General features: G+C 34.3%; 4 protein-coding genes across 4 annotated transcripts; 2 read left to right on the top strand and 2 right to left on the bottom strand.

The window, feature by feature from the left end:
* Positions 1 to 1,123: 1,123 nt before the first annotated feature.
* LOC126841217 (mannose-P-dolichol utilization defect 1 protein homolog) lies at positions 1,124 to 4,770 on the bottom strand. Its single transcript, XM_050577545.1, has 6 exons — positions 4,697 to 4,770; positions 4,358 to 4,586; positions 3,779 to 3,844; positions 3,067 to 3,199; positions 1,710 to 1,914; positions 1,124 to 1,625 (listed from the first exon to the last, which is right to left on the bottom strand). The coding sequence occupies exons 2-6, from the start codon at positions 4,452 to 4,454 to the stop codon at positions 1,377 to 1,379; spliced, it is 750 nt and encodes a 249-aa protein (XP_050433502.1). The 5' UTR covers positions 4,455 to 4,586; positions 4,697 to 4,770; the 3' UTR covers positions 1,124 to 1,376.
* A 1,951-nt stretch (positions 4,771 to 6,721) lies between these two features.
* Positions 6,722 to 11,423, top strand: LOC126841264 (uncharacterized). Its single transcript, XM_050577613.1, has 2 exons — positions 6,722 to 7,069; positions 10,060 to 11,423. Exon 2 carries the CDS (start codon positions 10,083 to 10,085, stop codon positions 10,614 to 10,616), a length of 534 nt encoding a protein of 177 aa, XP_050433570.1. The 5' UTR covers positions 6,722 to 7,069; positions 10,060 to 10,082; the 3' UTR covers positions 10,617 to 11,423.
* On the top strand, positions 7,069 to 8,525 carry LOC126841263 (UPF0489 protein C5orf22). Its single transcript, XM_050577611.1, has one exon. It carries the CDS (start codon positions 7,165 to 7,167, stop codon positions 8,290 to 8,292), a length of 1,128 nt encoding a protein of 375 aa, XP_050433568.1. The 5' UTR covers positions 7,069 to 7,164; the 3' UTR covers positions 8,293 to 8,525.
* A 973-nt stretch (positions 11,424 to 12,396) lies between the features above and the next one.
* LOC126841284 (proteoglycan 4-like) lies at positions 12,397 to 23,704 on the bottom strand. The gene is given in 6 exon segments (XM_050577653.1): positions 12,397 to 12,589; positions 14,473 to 14,667; positions 16,045 to 16,168; positions 16,854 to 17,379; positions 22,244 to 23,307; positions 23,309 to 23,704. Coding segments are annotated over 6 exon segments (2,403 nt in total). The 3' UTR covers positions 12,397 to 12,491.
* Between the last annotated feature and the right edge of the window lie 4,013 nt (positions 23,705 to 27,717).

Raw genomic sequence — 27,717 nt, 5'->3', positions numbered from 1 at the left:
AACGTAAGTAAAAATTTTTAGTGTAATAATAAAATCACAAATATTTATTGTTAATAATAAAGTGGCGACTTTCACCATAACATTAGTGCACTATTCAACTAAAGTAAAATATCCACCATATTTTTCTAAATTAGGTGTAAAATTATGATGGCAGTTCTAAACTTGGCAACAATAATTCCTATATGGTGATCAAGTACATGCATGTGAATTTTATTACAAAATTTTAATTTTACCTTAAAAGAGAGGTGCAAAAGTAATAACTCCCTCTATAAAAAAAATGATAAATAATTTTTATACAAAAACACAATGTATAATTAGCAGTTCATAAGATTGAATTAAATTAAATGTCTAATAATAAGAAAATCACAAGCGAATTTAAAATAGTGTAAATATGAGCCAAAATATAAATATAATAAATTAACAAAACAATGATAATAATTATAAAAACAATATTGACGAAACTATTATCTAGTTAAACTGTACATTATTATTATTTAATTAACTATGATAATTTTGATTGTCGAGCTTCTTTTGAGTTACAATTATTATTAAGTGACATAATTGCTAGAAAAATGTTGACATTCGCTTATCTTAATCCGTAAGTTTAAATACAGAAATTACATTTTTTAAAACTACTATTTCCTTGTCATATATTTGAAAATCTAAACTAAACAAAAATCATATCCATTGTGTAATTGTTTTAAAAAGACTAGACAAAATTGCATATGGAATATCGTAGAATAATATTAAACGATTATGATTAATATTAATCATAGATTAAATATACAATGAAATAGGCAATGCTAATGTAACAATCAGCTACATTATTTTACACACAATTCTGGATTTTACAATGTTGTTTTTAACACTTATAAATAACATAATTTAATTTACTTTAAACGTTTTTAAATACTAGTTGAATTAACTAGGAAATATTGTAGCTCTAGATTTTTCTAATAAGCGTACCCTGTAGAAATAACTATAATCGACAAATAAAATTGCTTTTAGATTTACTCGAGAATAATATTACGCTACAAAATAACTATAAGAAGATAATTAGTTTGTACTGAATTCCCGTGGGCATAATTTAATAATTATATTCCGAATAGTAAATGGAATCAAGTTACGATAATAATAAAAATACATCATATTTTCAATAAATTAAATAAAAACTAAAAAATATAAAATTATTATTGCAACATTATGATTTTGTTTTTTTCGACAGTAAAACAACGCAATGAATGGAGTTCCAGACTAGATTGCTTACACAAATACATTGCGTAATTAACCGTGCACAGTTGTATTTAATATAATAATTTCGAACAATTCGAGAAAAACAATAAATAAACGATCTCGTAAACAATATTTTGAAGATGTTAAGTTTTTTTAGTTTTTTTCTTGGAAGACTTAACTTTTGTAGCGATCGGTCGGTAATAATAAAATTGAGCGACAATAATAAAATTGGCGATCGTTGCCAAAGTAAAAGTCCATATTAACAAGCTGTCCCCGGTCTCCTGAACCGATGTGAACACCCGCACTGCCGCACCCAAGAACAGCAGAATACAAGTGGCCATCGACAGCTGGCCAGTTCCTTTATTTACGTAGTTTACGTAGCTTTGGGTTATCTGGTGGGGAAAACATTGCGTTATTATTACTATACATATTATATTATGTTACTTATATGTAAATTGAGGGGAAAAAATGTTTACTTTGCCGAAAAACATCAAAGGTATACTAGTGAGTTGTGCAGTCCAAAGCACCGACTCCGGTACGGCTCCAGACATTAAAACTGAAAACAATACGCAAAACACTGCAGTGAACGATTTAGCAGCATTTCTGGACACATTGTAGTTTATCACCAACATGACAATCAGTAATGTTTGGAACAGTATGAATAGAGAATCGCCCCAAGCACTGTAAGAAAATACAGTAATAAATAGTACATATTTTGAAAAATATTAAATAAGTGTTATATATTAATATTTTATTTAAAATTGTGCGTTTGATTTTCGCAAACTGCAAAACTGATATTTACTTGCATATTTATTGAACGATTCAGTTATAATCAGTTACAATGGCTTAAGTAACACAATATAATTAAACACAATGCTCGTTTTAGTTCTAAAAGATCTAGGCCAAAATATCGATAAATGTTTGAACAAAAAAATTGCAATTTTTTTTTTTGATATATTTACAAAATTCTATATTTTTTTAGCTATTTCTGTACCTTGTTCAACTTTTTTAATTAAAAATGTCAACTTATGTCGGTTGAAAACATATTTTTTGGTTATTGGCGTTTGAAAGAATAAGCAGTGCTAGCATTACAAAATATGAGGCCAAATCGGATTGGGAGGCCCCAAACTTTCTAAATACTTTTAGGTTGTTCTACTCTTTTTATCTGAAAGCGAATCTTAAAAAAAAAACCAATGTATTAGGTAGACCATATTTTAAAGAAATGTTAGTACAATTTAATAGCTAAAGCTTTTTAATATAATTGTTAATAGTAAATTGTTTAGTTTAAAATGTATTGAAAAAATTGGGGTTGCGTAACATTTTAGATATCGCAAATTAGGTTACTTATTCATTCTTTCCTAATTTACTAAATTGTGTAGAATCAAAACTTATTAAGTGTAATATTGAAGGATATAATTTAAATTGCTTTATACAGATACCATTTAAATAACCAACACTATAATAACTGTAAACATCTTTTTCACGTATAATGAGATTTTTATATTTTATCTGTACAGACGATTTCCTCTAGGTCATTAACTATCTTACTAATAGCTCTTTTTAAATTAATAAGTATTTAAAAGGTTTGGAAAAGAGAGCAGAAGGTGGAAAACAAGATAGTATTAATTGTATACGTGCATACCAAACAAAATTATGTTTATTATCATTTTTCACCTATTAGTTTTTGCAATTATTACGTCGATGTTTTTATATTTGCTATTTATGTTCACTATTTTGACGGCGTCTCTGTCATTAAATGTTTTGTTTTTAAACGAGTACCACAATTTAGTTTAAGATTTAACTACCATACTTGTGCCAAGTACCAGTAATTACCTGAAAGGAAATTTGTTCGCATAACTGTACACAACATTTGCAGTAACAGCATACAGATCCATGCTTACATTCATTATGCTTATGCCTTTTGCACTTTTGTTCTTCCATAACTTTATAACTTGTGGAAGTTTAACTAAAAAAAAAAAAAAAATAATAATAATAATCCATTAGATTACTTAAATTTTTGTATTATTATTATTTATAATTTCCCTTTTAAAGAAAATTGTTATTAGTGATTATAATTTTCTTATTACTACTAAATCACTTTCCTTAATTAACTTTAGTCCTATAATATTTCTTTCCTGAAGTTCTACTTTGAATTTAATATTCTCAACTATTGCTCTATATTAGTTATTTGATTAATATTTTAATAATGTAATGCAGAACAAGTATAAACAATATGGGTCATTTCAGTAATCATTGAAAAAATGTTAGTGTTCAATTTTTGCTTGACAATGTTTTAAAAACGCACAGTAACATTTGTAAAAATTTTAGTTAAATACTTACAATATTCCTTTAAGAAATAAAACAATAATAATAAATGTTATAATTATCATTAATTTTATAAAAAATATTAATAGCCTAGATTTTTAATATAATATACTTGTTAATAAAAATTAATTATTTAGCACGTCGCTAAAGACAATTAGTTGCAAATAATATTATTTAAATTTACTTGATAAAATATTTTAAAAGTATAATTAACTATTACCTAGTAAAGATCCTCCAACAATTCCAAGCCCAAGACCTTTGCTGAGAGTAGATTTTAAACAAGCACCTGAAATACAAACATTGGAATAATATTTTTTTTTTAATTTCTTTTTTAGTGTTTATTAAGTCTAATAAGTTATTTTATAATAATTTACTACACTCAACTACATAAACACTTGACATATTTTTAATAGTAGAACAGATAGAAATTAATGATGAATATTGATTTAGAGAGCGGGGCAACAAGGATTTATTATCGATAAACGTTTTGATATATTGAAGTAGTATAAAATAAAACATAAACATTTGGGAGGAGTCTGAGGATCCTCTGAAATAACCTTAATTATAAAATAGGTACCTATATAGATATAAATGAGATCGATTCACTTTTTCTAAAGCATACCGTTCAACGTGCTAGAATGGCATAATTGTATGTAAACCAACTTCTTGACAACTAAACTTGTTAAGAGAAAGTTACACAGACTTTTAGGTATGGTTTTTGTAGTTATTTAAAAGTTGTACAAAGCCCGGTCAGGCAATAATAAAAATATCATAATAAATAACACAACGTCGTACGTACCGTTAAAGAAATCTAAATCGGTAAAAAACACTTGGTAGCATTGCGGCGTTAAAACCAGCAACGATACCTTTTGAAAAAACTGGACGAAAGTATTCATTTCGAATTTCTAACAAATACAACGCATTTTATTGTTGTTGACTAGTTCAAAAAGGCAAGTGGAGTGTGTCTCTTCGGCATCGACGATGTCGTCTAAGGTGGCGAACGTCGAACAGCGTCAATACTGTTTGGGCTAATGAAACAAAAAACCAATGCAAATTAACTAGTGCGGAGTGAGTTGACCTTTAGGCAATATGCCGTTTGTGTATAGCAATAGGAATAAAGCAAAATATAATCAAATACCAAAGAAGAAGAAACAAATATCCGCTGCCAACGTACACAGGTCACGACGGACGACTACCGCGGGTTAAACAGCGTTTCAGATATTTTCTAATCGTTATCAGTAATTGTTGTTATGGACGTGATAACAGAAACGGACACGTCATCATATTCGGAGGGAGGCGAAACGTTTTCAGTCAACGATGCGTTTCGATTTCCATGTCCTCTATGGCCGTTTTTTTTAAGCGCGCGCAAATTCAAATAGTTAACCCGCCGACGCCCAATTTTCTAAATAATTATTATTGCAAAACTGTATGACCCAATGCTTGTTTCGTGCTACTTGCGGATGAGTAGTTTTTACTATAATAATCAGTTTTACCCCAAATGACAGACCCATTTTTTGTTGTTGATATTTTCTGAAATTCCAGTATATTTTCTAATAGAATTAATATTGTGTAGTATTTTGTTTTTGACATTATTGACTACTGTAGTGTGACAACTACATAGCTATCAACGTTTTCTTTGATATTAGTTTCTCCTTTACAATTGTGTCGTATGATGTATGAATTTAGTTTTCACATAATAAATATAGGTATTGTGTATTGATAAATGAAATCTTTTTCGCGGACAATATGAGAAAATATTTTGTTTTATTAGTTGGGTAATTACAAAAAAAAAAAAATATGGAAGATAGTTATTCTAATTAAAGTGTTGTTAAAATGTATTTCATTAAAAATATAAATACATTATGAAAAACAAAATATTAGAATAGTATTATATTTAATATTATTTTTTATAAATGTATTTTTTTTAAAATACCTACTACCATTAAAATATTTTTTTGAATTTTATTTTTGCACGTCACATTCATGACATTGACATTAAAGTTGTCTTACATAAAAAAACACAAATAGTGGATACTTATTTAGCTAAGACTAATATTTCTTTTACTAAAAATATATTTTTTAGTAATTGTATTTAAACGTTAAACATCTAATTTTTTATATTTCTTATTGTTGTTCGTCTCCTAAATCGAATACCAAAAGTATTACTTAAATAATGACATGATATTTTGTAGGCCTTTAGATTTCCATAGCCAACAAGAGTTGAATACTTTTGCAAATTTATATCTAAACAGTAAAGCTATAAAGTGCCAATAAAGCCGGTTTTAATACATTTATTATTTTACTTTAATAAAAAACTTAAATACAAAGACTATTTTAGCGTTTCCATAAAATGTATTGGTAACCAAATACTTTTCAGCTACCGAAACGTATTTGGTTACAAATACAGCGGCCGTTATCAGGTTACATCAAACATATAATTGTTGTTACATAATAAGCTATTGTTATGCTGTTAATTCCCTCCTGTTCTCCCCCGACACCTGTGTATTATTTTATTAATAATATAATTTGATATAATCGCAGTAGGTGCGATTATGTCGAATGTCCGATCGTTTAGCATTGACGTTAAATATTTTCCATTACACAACGCTCACGACAGTTTCTTCTTGTCTTTGAAATAGCACTATAATTTCTATTAAACGTGTAATTACAATATAATTAATTTTATTATCGTTAAATTTTTTCACACTTCCCGGGCCAAACGCGAAACTTGATCGCAACGTCGACTCGGGGGACCTACGGCCTCGGTCGAACCCCCGAAAATTCCCACAATAATAATAATACTATAATAATCGTGTAACAATATCATAAATACGAGTACTTACTAATTATAAAAAAAAAATACAAATTATTAACTATACGTTGTCGTAGGTCACCGTAATACACGCTATTATTCGCGGTAGCGAGGTCGAATGATAATACCCAATTATTATAAATCTCGTGGGATCTTATAACGTCCTTGGATCACACGGACCTTGGAGGTAAAAACAATCATCGTTGTCGTTAAACCGTCTCGTCGGTTATCACACACACACACACATACGCGGCGCAGCAGCTGTTATCAGCATCATCGACCATCGTGTTTGTCGCATGTTTCTCTCTTGAAAAAAAAAAAAAAAACAAAAAAAATAAAAACAGACAACAACAACAGTGAAACGGTATTGTAATAGCGTCAGACAGTGTAAACCCTTCAAACGGACAGGACCGCCGACAGCGTGCAAAACAATAATATCGAACAATAATATTATTATTATTATTATATAGCTTCTATAGTGTTTTTGTTGTGCTCAAAAATAATATCGTTATTAAGCCGTAACCGCGCGCACGGTTTGTCGATAAAGTGCCAGTTAACATACTAATATATTATAATAGTCGTTTGTCGTTTAAAAATTCACAATACCCCCCTCGATATTACTAAAGTCTCTCATCCGTCGGCGGCTATTCTCCGGGCGGATTTCGCTGCGTTTATCTCTTTTTTCCGCCGTTGAACAAAGTAAGTAGAAACCAGTTTGTACCGTCTCACCTATAGTCTTGTTGTAAACGAGTGCGATAATAAAACGTTGGTCGTGTAAACCTGTGTGTAGAAACATGGTTTACAAAATTAAGAAACATTCAGCGATGCCCGTTCATGTGGTCGACGATCATAACGACGCGCTCCAGTACATGTATCGAGAAATAGGTTCCAAACATCTGCCTCTTTACGGCAACGTCTTGTTGCACTTTGACTCGCATCCAGACCTGTCCGTGCCCAAAGACATGCCTGCCGATTACGTCTACGAAAAAGAACAGCTGTTCGATTCGTTGAGCATCGAAAATTGGATTCTGCCCGCAGCGTACGCCGGCCATTTTGACAAGATCATCTGGGTGAAACCGCCTTGGGCCCGGCAGCTGAACGACGGCGAAGTGATTTTCACTATTGGCAAACACAAGACGTCCGGGGCGATTCGGCTTACGAACTCGAGTGATTTTTATCTTAGCGAAGGCATATACTGTTTAGAAGATGACCTCGTTAACGTGAGGACAATCAAACTTTTTGTTTACACCATGTGCGGCTCGGTCTTTAACGGCGGCGAAGAAAACGTGGACGTGTTGAAGAACATATTTGCACAGTACACCAGTGAGAACCCTCATTTTATTTTGGACTTTGATTGTGATTTCTTTTCAACAAACAATCCTTTCTTAACAATGTACGACAAGGCCAACCTGTATACAAATTTACACAAAATCTACACGTACACTTCACCGACCAACCGAGACGATGTAGATAGTTTGCTGCAGTGTTCTCGAGCTCGTGAAGTGTTGTTGCAAGAACTGGAATCTGTATTTATGCACTTGGACGACGGTAAGTCACTGGACGAATATCCTAGAGAAAAACTGACTGCTGTTAATGTAGAAGACCTATCGTTTATCGTCAACGAACTGTTGAAACATTACAACCCTGTCGATTGGCTGATTGTACATAACGCCGGTTGTACAATCGATAATATCGAGTTGCCCAACCATCACACATCCCTAACCGATATAGTCAAGTTTATGGACATAGTTTTCAACTTCTTGCATCTTATTCACGAACCGGCCGCCGTTACGATCGCATTGTCCACGGGCGATGACTATTGCCCATTGGAAAGCGTAGACTTTATTCAAGAAATGTTGTTTTCAAAGTTGGAATGTTTGTACAACAAGCTTAATATTAAAAAACTCGCTGAAGGTTCCTAAAATGTAGATACTAGTTTCATAGTAGGTAGTCATAAAAAGAAAAAAAATATGTAAGTATAGTTGCATGTCATTGTATTTTTTTATACATTCAATTTAAAAGCCAGTAACTACATTTTTTTATATTTCTTCTTGTAAGTTAGATTTGTATCTATAGACAGCATACCATAGATACATTATTTTAAAAATATGTCTTGTGAACTAATAGCGCATTATGTTAATCAAACCAAGTTCAATATCTGTTACTATAGTTTTTTTTTTTTTTTTTATACAAATTATTTTACATTGCCGACAATTTAAATTATTTATTTTATCGTTAAACACAGTTTCATTGAATACGCTGAGAAAATACATGTAATAAAAACATTAGGCTCGATGACTTAATTGTAAGACATTTTGATAGGTTAAACGATATTGCATGCATTTTTTTTTTTGTGCGTGAATTGTTAATGTTTTCTCATTGAAATATATTCTTTAGTTGCGATATAGTTTGTTAAATTTAATCTCTACAATTACAAGTGTATAGTTATTAACTGAAGTATTAATAAATGATTTCATTCATTTACTGTTAAGTTATTTTTTTTATATATCAATTTGTTTAATAGTTGACAGTTGTTTATTTTTATATTTACTGTATATCATTTGCATTTGATCATTACTGGTGTTATGACAGTACAAATTTCAATGTTGTAGTTTTAAAAAAAATTTAACTTGGATATGTTTTAACTATGTAAAAACTGCTATAAGCTAAATCTCTATTAAGAGTATTTGTTAAGTTATATACTTTTTTTTTTTTACATTTAAACACCTACCTCTGTTTTCTCAGTGTGATAAAATGTTAATTTTTCATTTTCAAAAACATGTACCATCCACGTCCTTTTACTAATACTACATTTTAAACTATTTAAGCGGTAGTAGTTCAATTAATTTTTTTTAAGTGACATGTGTGTTATTTGTGTTTACAGCAATTTAATGAGATGTGTGTTAACAATAATCGAACCAGTGTACCTAATTTTTGTTAGTAGTAGTTCAGTACAAAAGGTGTACTTTTTGTGTTGTCAAAAGTGATATTAATTTTTCTATGTTGTATTGTATTGTATGTATGTAGTTTTTATTAATGTATAATTATATCATGAGACTGTTTTTTGAATTGTACTTAATGTATTATTTTATGTTAAAACTGTAATTCGTCCGTCGTGATGTGTTTCCTAAGTTTGGTGGTAAATCAAAATTGATTGTACGACTTGATTAATTTATACATTATTGTGCACGAAATCAAATAAACGCGTTCAATTATTTTTGTATTGATAACACTTGTATTTTTATTTATGTGAGTAACAAAAAAAAAAAAAAACCAACCACATTTTATAAGTGTTAATCGAAGAAAACGAAAGGTTAGTTTTTGACAAATAACACGGGTTGTTAAGCAATTGAGAATATCTAATTGAGGTTTTATGACTACATAAGTTTTGGGGTAACATTACAATGAGATGTATGTTTTTTTGCAATTCAAATGAAATATTTTGGAAAAAATCTCTGAGGTAGGTGGCGGTTAGGTTGGGCTTAGGTTAAGTTTATATATGTTGTGTTGTTTATTACTTGTCAACGGTAGGCCTGTATAATTTTTGTTGTTTCTTAGAAACGTTAACCGTTGTTATTGTTTGAAGAACTTATTGTAGCACAGGCCTACCAACAATAGTTTAGTGTGTAATGTTTTTTTTTTTAATGTATCTATATTTTTCTAATTTGATTATAATTACTTTGTTGCAGAAACAATTTGGTTCGTCGTACAGATGGACAAAGTCGACGGTGGTAACCGAAAGTCAAAGAATTGCAAAAAGACCATGCTGTTGAAACGGTTTTCACCGGTCGTGCTCAGCGCCGTCGACAGTTTTTTCGAAGAACTCCTGTGCGACGCCATTTTCGACTTTCACATGGAACTCAACCTCGAGACGTACGACCCCAAGGACGTGATGCCGAACGACCCGAACGACGTGCCAGACGAGGCCCTGTGCCGCATGACCGACGAGCTCAACATCAACAAGATCAACCAGGACATCGACTGCCCCAAGTGTTGCACGCTAGTCAAGTGCCCTTGGTTGTCCAAGCACTTGGCCCACTGCATGAACCCGCACAAGCACAACTACTCGCACAGCGCCAGGAACAGTTCAAGGATAGCCCGTCAGCGCATCCAGGACGGGTTCAAGACCGGCGTGGAAGAGTCCAAGAATGGGCACGAGAGTGAGGACGAACCATTGCCGTCCAAGAAGCGTAGCAACAAGAGCAAAAAGACTAAGTTCAAAGGGGTTAGATCTGGTTTGACGTGAGACCACCGCCAAATGGGACAAATAAACAGACGGTGGTATACGGTTGCAATCTGTACAGCATCATCCAAATTTCATTTTGTTCTATGAGATACTTGGTTTAGCTAAAAATGTTTAGATTAAAATCTTTATTATTTTAAATTCTTAAAAAAAGTTAAAAATATTTCTTTAAAAGGTAATTTAAAAAAAAAAAACAAATGTTGACCTACATAATTGGTTTGGATAATTTAATGAAAATAATGACTAGTTGATAACCAGTTTCAAAAAAATACTTCTCGTGTTAAGGTTTAAGTGAAAAAAGCATTAGATAGTAACATTAAATCCTAATAACAGCTGAAAAAGTACTTATTGAAAACTTATTATTGACAAGTCATTTTTTCTTTACATCATTTTGCTTTGAATAAGTAAATAAAGTACCTATGCAGGTTGCTTTTTGACTTTTAAAATGTTAATTTCTAAAATTCCCTTTAGAAAACTATTTTTGACTTTAACCTTAAGAACTAGTTTTGAAACAATAGACATTTTTAGCTAAATATTTTATAGAAAAAAACTACCATATCATGAAATTTGGATAAGTCTGTACACTACTATTGATTAGATTCCCGACCTACCGATAAATGTTGCCTGTAAAGTATTGAAACCGACCAATGGTGGCACAACTTTTAGCGGGGCGACTCGTCTGTAATATTTTTTGTAAATACGAATGACAAAATCATTATTATGATTGTATACTTAATGTTTAGAAACGTGTGATTTATGTATGTGATATTTTTTTTTTCTTTATAAAATATAATAACATTACAACGCTCATACTCGGGTAAAGCTTGACGTCTCGACACAAGTTACGCGACGAAAAAAAAAATGATCGAAAGCTTAATGAATTGAAATAAACGGATTAGTATAAGTATGTAAACGTTCTAATAGCTTTGTTCGAACTCAGAATCTAGTTTTATTTAAATAAATGCCCAAATATGTCGGCTATAATAAGTAGATTCTGCTTTCATCGGCGTCTTAACGGATAATTGATGATATACTTAGGAAAAAATTATTCAAACAGATCCATTTGTGAAGAACATACATTCGAATGTGTTAAGGCTTTCAAGGATTGAAATATTTTGTGGATAATTTTCAGATGTATTTATGTTTTCAGTTTTCCGTTGACGTTGCGGAGTCCATCCTTCAAACGATAGTCACTGTTCGGCTGTCGTGATATACTTATCAATGGAAAACTGAATACATGGGTGGATGTGATAATTATTCACACAAGGATATTTTTTTTTTTTTTAAACAACTATATGTGCATTTTTAGTGGTTCAACTCGAAAGATGAACGTTGACCAACTAAATCTGAGAAATCACAGATAAAATAATTTTTGTATATCTAAAAATACTATTTAGAATAATTATTGCTCGACTTACTTGTAAATATTTCAACAAGAGATTTGAAAATAATAATATTGAAAAATTGAATTCTTAGATCAAAATTGAATCTTCTCTTTACAGAGTTGAAATTGGACCGTCTTGTGTACTAGTCGAAATTTTGTCTGGCTTTTTGGTGTGAAATCTACCAAAAGGGCTTTTGCAAAATAACACCTCGAAGTTTATACAAGTTAACCGGTAAGTCACAATTGACATGGTGGAAATTTATCAAAAACCTCTTTTTTTTTTTTTTTTTACCTTAAATGTTGCCTATACAAAACTCATTTAAAAAACAGACCGCATGCAGTCTCACATTTTGCCAGTAAAAATATTTATTACAATACAGTTGAGATACAATACAGGTACCGGGTATTATGTTGTGTGAGTGTTTTTCATACGTGTCGTGTCGATTCCCTAGGTATGTAGTTTTCTATAATAAAATAATATGATATTTTATGATTCACACCAAGTCCTTATTTTGGTTGTTATCGACGGACGCCGGCGTTTCAGCTGCAGCGGCTGCAGACTGATCGACTAGTTTGACTTTTTGATATTTTTCTAAAAAAAAAAACAACAAAAACATATTTTAAAACCGCACACTTCACCCCACAGAGTGGTCTGAAATCTAAAAAAAACGCAATCGAAAATACATTTTTCAAGTCAGACTTAGAAATTGAAATTTTTACTGTACAACAACAAAATATGTGCTAGTTAAAAATGTTTTTTTTTTCTCTTCAAATATTTTATCTCTAATTATTATTTAAGTTCAGTATTTCTGTTTATCTGTTATGAAATGATGGGCTGACTAACGGATATCAGTTAAACTACTCGAAAAATTGTTTACACATTATTTCAGTATAAAAACTTGTGTACTAACTTACATTTTTTTCAAATAATATATATATGTATATACATATATTTTTTTTAAAGGCCTATAAGCCACAAGAACTCCATGAAACTTATGAACACTATACTTAAGTATGTTAAATTATGTTGTAAATAATATTAAACAGGTTTCAGCTGTCGAACACGAAGCTATATTGATTTAAAAATCAATTAGTAATTGAGTAGTCTAAAATCGAAAAAAGACGATAAAATGTGATAAAAGCTGCATTTGAGTTTAAAACAGTAAGAAAGCAGTGGATTTATATGTTTTCGAGGTCGCCGAGTTCAAATTTGACATCAAGTATACCATACGCCCCTAATTTAGAGGGCATAGGGGGATTTTTCGTGATCTTGTACAATCTTGTAATCTATTTTAAAGACTCTCTATTAAGGCCCCTGGATACCGACCGTTTTTTTCAGCCAAAACACATCATTTTTTGTCCATCGCACAGGGTGAACCATTGAACCGATAAGCAATCTAAAAACAGACATGAATTTGTCATGAAGTTTACTTGAGATTGGTCAGAGCACTTTTTTCAATTTTTAATTTTAACCCTTTCCAAATTTGATTTAAAAATTTAAAATTTTATAAAATGTTCAAACGTGTTTTATGCGTAGTAGGAATAAAATATCAAAAAAGTACGCTGACCGATATCAAGTAAACTTCATGGCAAATTTAAATCCGTTTTCAGATTACTTATCGGATTACTGGTTCAGCGTGTGCGATGGACAAACAATGTACTAATATATTAACTAAAATGGCTTTTACTCATAGACAAAATTATTTAAATTAAAAATAATACCATAAAGCTCATATAAATTAACCGGTAAATTAATTAACATGGTCGAAATTTAATAAAACCACTTTTTTCTTAAATATTGCCTATACAAAACTCCTTAAAAATGGTCGGTATCCAGGGGCCTTAAGTTCAGATCCTAAGTTGAGTTCAATTACATATTCAATTGTAAAAAACAAATTTCTTTCTTTGTACATTCGATTTAATTAGAGGTGTGCATTTGTATATTGTTGTATAAGGTACAACAGTAGTTATATATCAGTACCTAAGTATCTTATTGGAAATCTAAGGTTTAATTTGAATTCAACGACACCACAAACATATGATTGAGACTATGAGTGCAAAAGTAACCTATACATTTTAATTAATTAGTCAATAAAATTAACCGAATTGATAAATTAAAATTAACTTAAACACAATTAATAATTCGTAATATACTTATATTTATTTAAATTAACAAATTTTATAAATAAATACAATACAATTTTTTGAAATTATTTTTAATTTTTCAAGATGGTTAATTGTATTAACTAATTAATTTCAATTTACGGGTTAGGCCACTTTGCACTCATTGTCTCAATTCTATGTGCAATTTTGAAATTTACCAAAATTTAAATAATAAATTCCCAGCGACGCCGTAAACATTTATAATTTGGCCTTTTTTTTTTTATTGTTTTTAAATCAAGAAATTTAGGAGATATTATTTTCGATAGCTTTTTTTGGGGGATTTCAGACCAATAATTGGGAAAAACCGCTCACTGGCCATTTTGATCATTATCACTCCCCACCAAACGCTCCATCCCCATCCGACCAAACAGAACAGCACGGTGAACAGCTGAGAGGCGGCCACGATGGCGTTGACCAGCAACGAGCCCAGTCTGGACTGGAACGTGTCGTTGACGGTGAACCGGGGTTTTCCCACGCACAAGCAAAACACTCCGCTGGAAAAGGTCCCTGGAAAAACCCGTGGGCAGTACACCGTGGTTATTATAGAGTAGGTTTTCCATAATAATTGTATTATTAAACGCAGAACAAACAGAAAAGAAACGGTACGATTTTTACATGGCCTTATACGGGACGAGATAAATAAGATTTATACGGGACGAGATAAAATCATGTCCGGCGTGTTCTTCTTAATAATAACAAACGAACAGTGTAGCCATAAGTCACGGAAATATCCCGAGTTCTGGCAGCACTGGCTTAAACCCATTGTGTCTGACGGTTTTTTTACAAACTCTAAGATTCCTTTCTGTTTATTCTGTGAATATATATTCTATGCCTAGCACTAAGTAGGTCTACATTTTCTTCTGGTTTTTTTTTGGAAAAGTCAAATTCGAAAAACTAACGCTTACTCTCATAAACTACCATGTAAACCATCGATATCGACAAATTCCATACACTGTTGTCTGTTTTTATTTTGTATATTATCAAATTATGTCGAACGAGTTATTGTTATACAGCTGAACAGTTAGTGAAAGGTAACAAACTAATCATTTATTATAATATTTCAACAGCCGTTTTTCGAGCATTATATTATTTTATATTTATTTAGACGAAATTAAAATTACAAATTATCTTTTATTCGGATATTACACTGTAAAGTGTAAACCGAATATTGGCCTTATTCTTAGAGTGAGCATCAATTTAATGCATCCAAAGAAATTAAATACATTTTTTCCCCGCTGAATTGGCCTCTGAATTTCTCTCAGATTCTTCTCCAAAGTTATAAAAAACACCGTTTTGTGTTATTTTTTGTGTGCTGTGTACGGTTCTTGGGCAAAAATGTAGAATTTGTGATTTTTTTTTACAAAATAAAATGATAAAACATTTTATATTGTAAGTTGTTTATACCTGGCCTCTTAAAACAAACTATATATATTTTGTATAGGGTTTTTTCAAGCATTCTAAATACATAAAAAAAAAAACTGTTCGGAAAAATCGACCTAATATTGTGTAATATATTTTTTTAAAAATCAACAAATTTTTTTTATTAGTTTACCTAAAGCTGATTTAGACATTTTTATTCTAAAGAGCATAAAAGATTGATGAAATAAAGTAATTTAAAAAAAAAAAAAATGAGAGATTAAACCTACCTAGTTTATGTAAATAATAACCAAAATGGAATGTTGCAATACCCACACGTTGTTTAACCACTTGGTTGAGTCGGTATAATAGTTATATTATAGAAAAAGAACAACTTAATATTAACTATACCTGCAATATTAAATAAAATAGACCTTTTTAAATAAATACTTCTTCCAATAAATGTTTAATTTGAAGTACTATATATACTCTAAATCTATGTTATTGATGGTAAAAATATGTACTGACCTGCTCCTGGCAAAATGACATTGAATACCAAGCATATCCAAGCTAACGTGAGTGGCAGCACCGGTATGGCACCTCTCATGACCGAAGAATGGTCAACGAATACCGCCTCCAGTTTGGGAATGTTCTGCAGACAAAGAAACATTAATGTACAAAAAGTGGCAAACTTTCTTGTCAAAAAAATCCAATCAACTCTGATTTGTAAAAAAGATAACGCGTGTCGCCTTGGTACGAACTCGTCTAATAGTTAATACTTAAAAATTGCTTATTTAATAAGTTTTTACCACTGAAAAGAGAAACTATCATCAACGTTTTTCTTTATGAACTACAGTGTGTACATTTTTACAAAACTCGCCTTTTTGCAAACATAATACATTTAATGTTATGTTTAGGAAAATGTGAAGTTCTGTAGAAGAAGTTCTCGGTTCCTTTATTTTTGAGATGGATATGTCTTAAGGCTGGCGGCTATTCTGAAAATTTGAACACTTCTGGAGGATCCTGGAGGAATTATGGAGGAGGATCATGGAGGGATAATGTAGGAGTATGGAGGAGTATTATGGAAGATTTGTATGGAGGATGATTAAGGAACTATGGAGGATGATAATGGAGGAATTGTGGAGGATCATTATGGAGGCACAACATATGAATGTAGCTATTATTTAATTAATAATAATTTGCTGATGATGACGTTGACCGGTCGATAACTATATAGTTTGGATATAGTTACTTGTAAAGTTATCAAATTTCTTAATTTAGGACTGGACACGTTACTCTACCGTGAACTGTCTCAAACTGTAGATTATACAACTTACCGTACAACACCCTGTACATCTAAACGGCGTCCCTTTTCTTTGAACTAATTTCTTAGGAACGTCTCCGCGTTTGCCTTGGCAACAGCAACACCGCCTGAAGCAAGTAGCCGCGGCGGCACAACAACAACAGCACAGGCCGCCCAGCCTGTTCCTGAGTTTGCCGAAAAACGTAAGCGGGAGCAGATCGTCGGTGGACTCGCCCAGTTCGCTGTTCTCGGACAGCGACGCCTTGTTGCGTTTGCAACAGCAGCAGCAGCAGCAGCAGCAACAGCGGCGCAGACTGGACCACCAGCCGCTTGTCCCTTCCTCGGCGGCCGCCGCAGCAGCCGTCGACCCGCAAAGCCGCGGCCGTCTCTTCCACACGGCCGTCCAACACTTGGACGCCGCGGCGCAACGGCATCCGCAAGTCTTCCCTTTGCATTTGGACGACGGACAACACTTCATGGCACAGCACAGCCTGTTCGCGAATCGCCTGCATCCAGACGGTTCTTGTTCCGGTTCGGGCACTATGATCTTCTCCGACGGTCTGCAATAACAACACCAACAATGGCAGTTAATATATAGTCCAGTCGACAAGTACTTAGTACCTTCGAAAAATTCCGACTTTAATGAAACTTTGGGAAGTTGTTTGTGGGTGTTCAGTAGGGCTTCGCCCAATTTATTCAACAAAAAAACCCTGTGGAATTTTGGGGAGGGGAGGAAAACCCCAAAATGTTCGCACTTTTTTTGGTTTTTTTCGATATATTTCAAAAACGGTTGATTTCAGCTGATAACATTAAATTAGTAAATCGTAGAAGATAATCACATTATCTAAATTTCCTACCTACTACATTTCCTACAATTATTATAAGTAAAACGTTTTTTTTTGACCGCATAGGTATTGAGGTACAGAGTTTTGAAAAAGTGCAAAATTTCTCAAAATCGTAAAAAACTGCTAAAAAGGCTGGGTTTTTTATATTTGTTTTTGATTTTGCAACATATTTAATGAACTTGTGGTTACTCTTTCTACTGGCATACGTTCGGCCCCCCCTCCCCTATAACCGAATCGGTTTTTCCTTTCACTTCTTTCTCTGTTAGGTGTTCAAACTGTATACATAGGCGGACTTAGACCCCAAACCAAATTAGCTTTTTTCTTTCAGTAAAATTCTTATTTTTCTTTTTATATTTATGTGCCATTTTAAACGAGACAATGATGTTTTATAATATTTGCGCAGACCACTAACCGTCTGGTGGTTTAAAAAATTTAATTTTGCAGAAAACAACTAATGCTACACAAAGATACCGCCGAACAAATGATAATCCTACAGCTTTGACAAAAGTATATTATGTTCAACAAAAATGTTTTCCTAAAAACTGTGTTTAATGTTTATATTCTAAATTAACGATAAAATGCCATAAATATAGATAACATTCCGAAAGAAAAAAAAATGTACTGGCATTTTGCTATTTTTTTTTTTTACCAATTATTATTACTTGTTTGATATTCTTAACTATTTTTACATGCTTGTCTTTAGCTCGCTAACACGTACTGTACCTACGGGTATTTTTCATATCTTGCAAAATTAATTTAACCCACTTCCCGATGTCGTATAGGACTGAAACTTGACACAGACACTCATCTTAGATGACAAAACAATATCCTGTAATCGTATTGGGACTCGGACATCCAGGTCACCCTACACAAGGTCAAATGTGGGGGTCATTTCACTAAAATTTAATTTTTTTCCAAATCTTCCAAAATGAATTTAGTAATCCTATTCAGCAGTTATTAAATACCTTTAATAGGACTAAAAAGTAAAAAAATTAAAAAAATAAAATACAATTTTTTTTTTAAAAACATGCTTTTCTAAAAAAAAAATAGTAATAAGTGAACTAAAAAGTAAAATATAATTTTATTACAAGAACAATTTACCAATCTTAATGTAGTCAAATGTATTGTAATTTATGTAAATATAATTTAATGTAACCCAATGGCCTTTGCCGCCGAGGGAAATAATAAAAAAAAAAAATGTACCAATCGATTGTAGTGTATTTTATTTAAAATGTCAATTACTTTGATAACAACCGAAAATTAACTGCAATTTTAAATAATGTTAAACATCTTTAATTTTTGACTAAAAAGAAAAGCGTGGGCCCTGTTCAACAAAGTCCCTAATGGATTTATCAGATAATGTTTTATATTGTAAGTTCTTTTGTAATTTAAATTTAGTTTAATATTTGTGTGTGACACATACATTTCGTAATACTTAACTCGACGAATTTGGACTTTGTCGAATAGGGCCCACGCTTTTCTTTTTAGTCAAAAATTAAAGATGTTTAACATTATTTAAAATTGTAGTTAATTTTCGGTTGTTTTCAAAGTAATTGACATTTTAAATAAAATACACTACAATCGATTGGTAAATTGTTCTTGTAATAAAATTATTTTTTACTTTTTAGTTCACTTTTTACAATTTTTTTTTTTTCTAGAAAAGCATGTTTTTAAAAAAGTTTTTTTTAATTTAAATTAAATTCTTTGTGATAGTTTGACCTGTTTTGTTTGTCTTCGAGTTTTCTTTTCCACCATAAAACTATATAAAATGTTTAATTTTAATAGTAATGTAATTTTTCGTACACAATATAATATAGCTTATATAATTTACGCGGCCCCTCATTCCTTTCCCTTCCCCCCCCCCCAAAAAAAAATGTTACAATCTCGTTCCAAATAGATTACATACTATATAACGGCTATTATTATTATGATCATAATTTTTTTTGTTTTATGTAAAAACACAACGAGCGCTAACTAGAACTTAAACACAACAATAATTATAAGGTTTTCGTGGATCAACACAGAGTTGTCCTTGTAACGGTTGTAAATGTCGATCACCCAGTCGCGATAAGTGTATTTTTTTTTCAGGCTATTAAGCGAAAATCAAATCAAAAAGATCTAACCGAGTTGCTTGCGTGTCGTCCTACGCTTTCGACCCTGTTGCGTGTGCGGCGATCCGAGTTTTCTTATACTTAGGTATACTTATTAATACCTAGTTCTCTTTTATACTATGTCAACGCAAAATAATAATGTCGCAAATCCGCCAAACTCGTGTAGGTGTTTTGTATGTACACATTATGAAATCATGACTGACCAGTCGCTATTGAAATTAAATATAGTTTAATAACACAAATATGCTTAAATCGTAGGCCCAAACTCCGCTGAACCTATCTCAATATTGCGGTAAACCTATCCCTCTCAAGTCCCAGCTTAATCGAACAGTTTAACCTCCCTCCCCCCCCCCCCCACTGAACTGTGTGTCCAGAATGGAGGGCACGACCTAAGAGTTATGTTAGGTTCAGGTTATAAAACAGTTCGAGTTGAGAACCGAAACAAAATATTAACGAAATAAGTGTTGAAAATTACTTAAAAGTTGAGAAAAATTAGTTAAGAACCAATATATTAATATATACATTTTATAAAATAATTTATATTATATTTTTCAGCTCTATATTTGTTTTAAATAAAGAAAAATAGTTTTATATAATATAAATTAATTATATTGTACATGTTTCAATACATTGATAAAATTCAATGTAACTTGCCCCCTATTTGGGGTAGATTTAAATAAAAATAAATATTTATTTAAAAACTGCTAGATTAAAAAAAATACTAGATTGGTTAGTTTGGTTGGGAACAGTATTATAATGTTTACAAAACTTTAAACTACAGTTTGGAACTGTCAACCGTAGTTGACAGTTGCCACAAAATAAAATTATGAAAAATAACAATATGGTTTTCATTCAAACCCACCCCATCTTGCCCTGTACTTGAGAAAGTGCAATAACTCAAAAGTGTACGACCCCAATTGCCAAAAAGAAACTATTGCATAAAATGTATATATTTTTAGACATTATATTACATAGAAAAACATTAGCTGGAATTGGTTCAAGGACACCGAGCCGTCTCGTTCCGGTTTTTAAGCGATCAGTGAGCGAGATAACGTTTAACAGGAACACGACCGTTGCCAAAAAATGTAATATAGAAATATATATACATATATATATTTTAATTTCTTAGCCTAACCCTTAATTATATTGTTATTAGCAAACACCACGGACAGTTTGACCCGAAAAAACGTTCAATTCACGTTACGTTATAAAATATTGATTTTCAAAAGAAGAAATAGGTACCTAGGTAGGATAATATCATAATAATTCACAGTAATTATTATTATATTATTCAAGTTAAAACTTATAGTCTAAAACGCGCATTTGATTCGCCCATTCCTTGAATATAATTATTGTTTCGCGCCGTTCATGATATTATAAAGCATTAAAATAAATAAATACAAATATTATTAGGTAATAAATTAATATGATTTGTATTTATACGGAAAGACAGGTTGAATATTGAATAACGAAGGAAAAAATAAATACAAAATATAGAACTTAACCGTTCATAATTATTATTGTCAAGTGTTTGGCGCTACGCTGATTTTACACTCACAGAAAAAATACCTTGAAAATTGTACATCTCGGGCGTACCAGATTTACTAGGCTGGACAAGTCAATCGCTTTCGTGGGATTCAATTTCGAGGTAAGTTAAATAAAGTAGAGGCGTCGATCAAGGTACACGTTTCACAAGTGACGGTTGATAAAATCTAACAAACATTTTCTGGGTTAAAAACGAAATAAATTCACAGGTACGGACATTTTTTATTTTGGTCAACTCTGTAAGGTGAGAAAGGCGACCCGGCGAGCAAGTGTAGTGGCAAATATCATACTTTCGGACAGAAAAACGTTTGAATTTGGTAGGCGAGATTAATGGCGGGCAAGTATATTGGAATTATGTTAACCGTATGGGGTTTTTTAACCCGAGGTCGGCTCTGGGGTGATTTATTAAACAACTCCTAGGTAACTTCCTATCTACATCCACCCACTTCGGCGGGGACAGACGGCGGTGGCGGAGACCCTTCGGCCGGCGGTCGAGCCGCACGCAAAGAAAACTCTGTACACGGATCGCATGTTCACGGTCCGAGTTCGTAAGCGCAAGAAAACCGCAGAGGAATATATTACGGTGACCCAATTACGCGTGCACGGCACAGCCCATTCGTGACTCGGTACACTGTGCAGGACGAAAGGTATCGAACGGCCAGTTTTTTTCCCTTCTATTTTCATATATATATATTGTATACTGTACGGTATATTATAATCCAACACCTCAAAACGAAAACGTACCATCTTTGATGTACTGCAGCGGGTACATACTATTAGAGTGTACGGATGCTAAAAGATTCGTAAAAAGTTCTAAAAAGAATCATTAATTAACTATTGTGTGTTCGCGTTGGCACTACTTATATCAAGACAATACCAATAATCAAATGTACAAAATATAATAGAACAACAATACACGGTACCTGGCCCACGCCACCGTTTTGTGGCCGTTGCTCGTGGACATCTTCCGGGTGGCCATAAAGGCGGACATGCCCGCTCGCCCGCCGCTCTGGTTTGGGTTTTCCGCATCCATCTTGATGGCCTTCGTCAGGTAAGACAACGCCGGCGTGGCGGCCGCGGCCGGCGGCTTGATGGCCGGCGGAAGTTTTGGCCGGGTCACATCCGTCATGGTGGCCACCGGGGGAACACGCAAAACGGACGGTCGGACCGGCGGGTCGCCGATCGGTGGCGGTGCGGCCGGCGTCACGGTGGAAGCGATCCGCGTCGACGGGGGAGCAACCGCGGCCGCGGTGGTCTGTGTGATCACGGGGTCCGAGTTGGTGACGGCCGTCGACTGAGTGACCACGACGACCGGAGGAGTGGCCGTGACCGGTGTGACTGTGATTCGCGTCACCGTCTCGGGGTCGATGGCGACCGGAGCGACGGCAGATATGGAAGTCGACGCCGCCGCAGATGTGGTGGCCGCCGTCGACGTCGTACTGCCGACGGTCACCGCTCCGGTCGTTATATTTTCGGCTACAGTGGCGGCTGCCGTTGTGGTGGTCGTCGTCCCTCCGACAGTGGCCGCCGGCGAATAATCCGTTTTGGCGGGTGGGCCGTTGACGATCGGTTTCTTGGAAAGACGAGGCGATTTGTTGGACATTTTAGCGGGAGACGAACGGTTGGGTGTGCCGTGGGTGGACGCCGCAGGTTTGGGCTTAGTCGGCGATTTGGACGCGGCCGGTTTGGACGGTGATAGGGGTGGCTTGGCCGTTGGCTTGGGCGGTTGAGGCCTCTTGGCCGGCAGAGGCGTCTTGGGCGGCAAAGACGATTTCGGCGGCTGAGGCGTCTTGGGCGTCTTGGACGGCTGAGGCGTTTTTGTGGCGCGCGTCGGCGACACCGGTGGCCTGCGAGCCGCCGGTATAATTTTGCGCGCTGGTTTCGGCGTCGACGCTTTAGATTTGTTCGAAGGTTTTGCTGCGGTGAGGTCTTTGGAAGATGCGGACAGCCGTCTAGCGGCGTCTGTCAGGGACGACGCGGCGGCGGTTTTTTTTCTTTTTCGCCACAATCTGCGAGTCGGACGCCTGTCGCCTGAGCGGCCGCGGACTCGATGCGCGCGATCGGCCTGCTTCCGGCGTCTTAAATCCGTAGGCCCGGAAAGGACTAACCCGACCGGAACAGGAAGTGTTTGGATTGGCCACGTCCGCCGTCGGTGGCGGCGGCGGGTCGGGCAAGACGACGAAAGCTGTGCGTTCTTTGCGCGTCGGTTTTCGCGGACGAGTTTTGTACGGGTCGACAGAAGCCGACGGCGGCGGCTGCGTCAAGGGTAGTGGCGGCAACGGTGCGGGCGGCGGCAAACCGCGCGTAATCGGTTCCGCCATGAGCACGACGAACGCATCGCCGCCGCCGGTCGCGGCCGTCTTACATCCCACGCCGTCGTTCATCGCGAGTGGCGGCGTCTAGTGTCCTGTCGGCGGCGGCGGTTCATCGTGTGCGCCCGCGGACACCGTAACAACGAGTGGCGGCCACCGGCGGTTCGTCCGGCTCACGGTAACGACCGTCTTACGCGCAAGTCTTGTTGACCAACGCGCCGCGGTGGTCAACAAAGGCGCAAAACAATAAAGTAAATTATGTGGCCGGTCGCAACAACGCTGGGCGGCGACCGTGGAATAGTATACAGGGTGGTCAGAAAGAAATAGTGGCGCTTTATGTACTTCAAAACTTTTTTTTTTGCTTACAATTAATGAACAAATTTATACTGCAACTGTTATTGTATACGCGTCGCACTGTTGAACTAGTAATTGTTAAACATGTCTTTTTTTTAATTTATAAGTTAATATGTATAAGAAACAAAAATACAAACATTTGCATAGTAGGAGTGAGTGAATATTATAAATAATTAAAATTAAGATTTGCGTAGGCAGCAATTAGCTATTAGACCACATTTGTAAGGGATAAAGTTAAGTGTTAGGCGTGGTTGGTTGGTCTGAAGCGTATATGTTATACAGAATTGGGGAAAGGATGCCTCCTTGTGGAACACCAGCTCTAATTTGTGCAATATTAGAATACGCTGATTTATGATGGACTTGAAAATATCGATCAGTTAGATATGACTTAAGAAGAATATAGTAAGTAGGGGGCAAAAATTTCTTTAATTTGTATAGCAGTCCCTCGTGCCATACTCGGTCAAAAGCCTGTGAAATATCAAGAAAAGCGCAGGTACAATATAATTTTTTTTCAAGTGCATAAGAAACTGAGTCGACTAGTCTATGTACTTGATGGATAGTTGAATGCTTGGCACGAAAACCAAATTGGTAATCCGGTAGAATTTTATTTTCATTAATAAAGGGATGTATGCGCTTGAGTATGAGTCTTTCTAAAACTTTCGCAAAAAATGGTAATAGACTAATTGGTCTATAAGAAGGTAACGAGTCAAGGGGCTTATTTGGTTTTGGGAATAGGATGATTTTAGAGAACTTCCAGAGGAGTGGGAAGTAGGAAAGCCTCAGTATGGCATTAAATATATGGGTAAGTAGGATAAATGCTCGTTTAGGTAGACATCTAGCTACTTCAGCAGTAATTAGGTCATAACCTGGAGACTTCTTTAGAGAGTACTTTTGTATTGTAAATTTAATATCACTAGGCGTAAAATGCTTGACTGGTAGAGTAAGTGGTAATGGTACGTCGAGATACCTAAGAACCATAGGTATATTGTCAGGTGAAATATCTTGGTGGGGTTGGAAAACGTTAAAGAGGTGATTTTTAAATAGTTCAGCTTTTTCAAGGTCTGACGAGGCTAGACTTCCATCAGTTTTTTTGATAGGTGGGGTAGTTACTTTATATTGCAGTGCTTGCTTTGTCGCTTTCCAAAGGCTACCATTTTTTAATGATAAGTTAGTCAGGTAATTTTCAAAAGAGAGATTTTTGTTTTTAGATAACATTTTTTTAAGAGAGTTGGCTAACTTGTTATATATTTTTTTGTGTGAGGGTAAACGAGTACGTTGGTAAAGAGCTCTAGCTCTTCTTTTTTCTGCTATGAGGATACGAATATTAGTCGGTAGTGAATCGGTTTTAGTGTTATGTACATTTTTAGCTGTGTTAGCAGCCCAAGCTGCTGATTGAATAACATTAGTTAGGCTATTTACAGCAGCGTCTATGTCATCATTGGTTTTTAATTTAATATTTATTTGGAGATTCTGATCTACAAGGTCATGAAATTTGAAACGATCAGTAGAGCCGTGAAATAGCCTTAGTGGTTCAGTAATGATTTGCGGATAGTCCTTAATTGTGAGAACAACCGATGAATGGTCGGAATTTAAATCCAGAATATTATCAACAGAATAGTGCAAATTTGAAGGGGTTTTAGTTACAAATATATCCAGTATATCTGGATTTTTATGGGGGGATGATGGCCAATAGGTAGGTCCTGGAGGAGCAAGTACTTTGAAATTTTTAGAATTTATAAAATTGTAGAGAACGTTTCCACGTGGGTTATTAACTCTACACCCCCAACTTTGGTGCTTCGCGTTATAATCACCGCCAATTATAAAGTTATTGTTAATTGTATTGAAATAATTTAAAAAGTTTGCATAAGATACATTATGCTTAGGAGGTGAGTAAATTACTGCAACTGTAATTGGAATATTATTTAAGCTGATTTTTATAGCACAAGATTGAATAAAGTCTTGACAGAAATTTGGAAGAGTTTGATATATTATTGTGGATTTTATTAAGATGGCCACACCTCCATGAGCTGTGTTGTCTGGATGGTTAACTTTATTTAGCTTATAACCAGGTATGTGTATGTGTGAATATTGAGTAAAATGAGTTTCTGTTATTAAAGCAATGTCAATACGTTTATTATATAGAGTAGTTTGGAGTTCATTAGTGTGATTTTTTAAGCCATTTGCATTAAATAGTAGGACAAGAAGGGATTTGTTTGTAGAGGTATTAGTCATTTCTTTTATCTAATAGAGAGGATATTACTTTAGTAAGAAGAGATATTAGAGGATTTATAAGAGCTTTAAAATCCTCAAGAAAATTAGTCATTACTTTATTAATGTCAGGTGAGGAGGGAGAAGGATGAATTGAGCGTTGGCCGGAGGTAGCCTGAGCATATGAACGAGAAGCGTTTAGGGGGGCGTCATTTTCTGGGTGGCTAGTTTGTACAACGTTTGACCTAAGTCTAGAGTTATCTGACAGAAATACATTATTAGAAGAGGGTTTCTTTCGACGTTGAATTTCTTTGTAGACTAAACAGCCTTTGTAGTTGGCTGGGTGGTTTCCTTGACAAAGTGCACATTTGGGTGGAGCATCACGAGAGTTTGAGCAGTCGGATGATTGGTGGAAATCACCACAGCGAACACAGCGTGATGGGTAGTTACAATAAGTTTTAGTATGGCCATATTCCTGGCAGTTTAAACATTGACTTATTATCTTAGGTTTATACGGTTCCTCGACTTTTATTTTAGTATGGAGCAGATAAATTTATTATACATCTATTGGCATTGATATTATTCGAAAAAGTCATGTCAAATTCAAAAATGGTTACCTTGCAAATACGTTAAAGTGTATTGCTAAATCAAAAGTTCACCCTTGCCAATATATAGAGAAGTTTGTGTACATTGTATTATATCATTTCATACAGGAACCCAATCGATAAACATTTGCCTCATTTGTGTGTAACATAATATGGAAACAATTTACTGGACAAAATTTGATAATAAAGTATAATACTTCGATGAAATTCAGCACAGTAAATAAAACATGTTTGGCGTCATACAAAGCAAAATATGGTATTCCCTTTACTCGAATTGCAAATACAACGTTAAAATCAAGCTGTGTAAACATAAACAGCATGCAAACTATTTGAAACTATGTTAAAAACAGCCACATGGTCATTAATAATAATGTGTGTTTTTCGTAATAAGAAAAATGTACAATGTTTTTTGTACAACAGATAATATGATTAATAGTAGTCCGTCGGTATTAAAAAGGTTTTGCGTGTTCATCGAATAGCGAAAATAGTGAAAAACATGCAAATCTATTGGGCGAATTGCAACAGGTAATGTCATTCGATACCGGATATGTATACGAGGCTTTTGATGAGTTGTCTGCCTCTTTGGCTGATGAGTCAAATGCACAGCTGAGGCAAGCTATAATTCGGAGATTCGACCAACTCGAGTGCGGTTCAGCGTGCACTTGCATTTTTCTATGGTCAGACAACTACTGAAAGAAATTCCTATGAAAGCCTTTCTCCTCGTTCAGTACAATACCAGATTTCAATTTTGTTGGCTCCTAATTTTACTAAAGAAACTAAATCAAAGTTGTGAGATCAAAAGCTAGAAAAGTCCGCCGACTTTCTGAGGTTTTATTTTTAAGAATAAACATGTAAAGTTACATACAAAAGGGTTAAACATTTTATTGATATTATTATTATTACCACTATTCAGTCTTG

Source organism: Adelges cooleyi, unplaced genomic scaffold (assembly GCF_023614345.1).
Source record: "Adelges cooleyi isolate 19-005CV unplaced genomic scaffold, UGA_ACOO_1.1 ACOO_flye_CR_arks_rails_tigmint_CR_PRNA_38, whole genome shotgun sequence".
NCBI lineage: Eukaryota > Metazoa > Arthropoda > Insecta > Hemiptera > Adelgidae > Adelges > Adelges cooleyi.
Note: the sequence above shows the minus strand (reverse complement) of the source record. Positions and strands in the feature narration are given on the sequence as shown.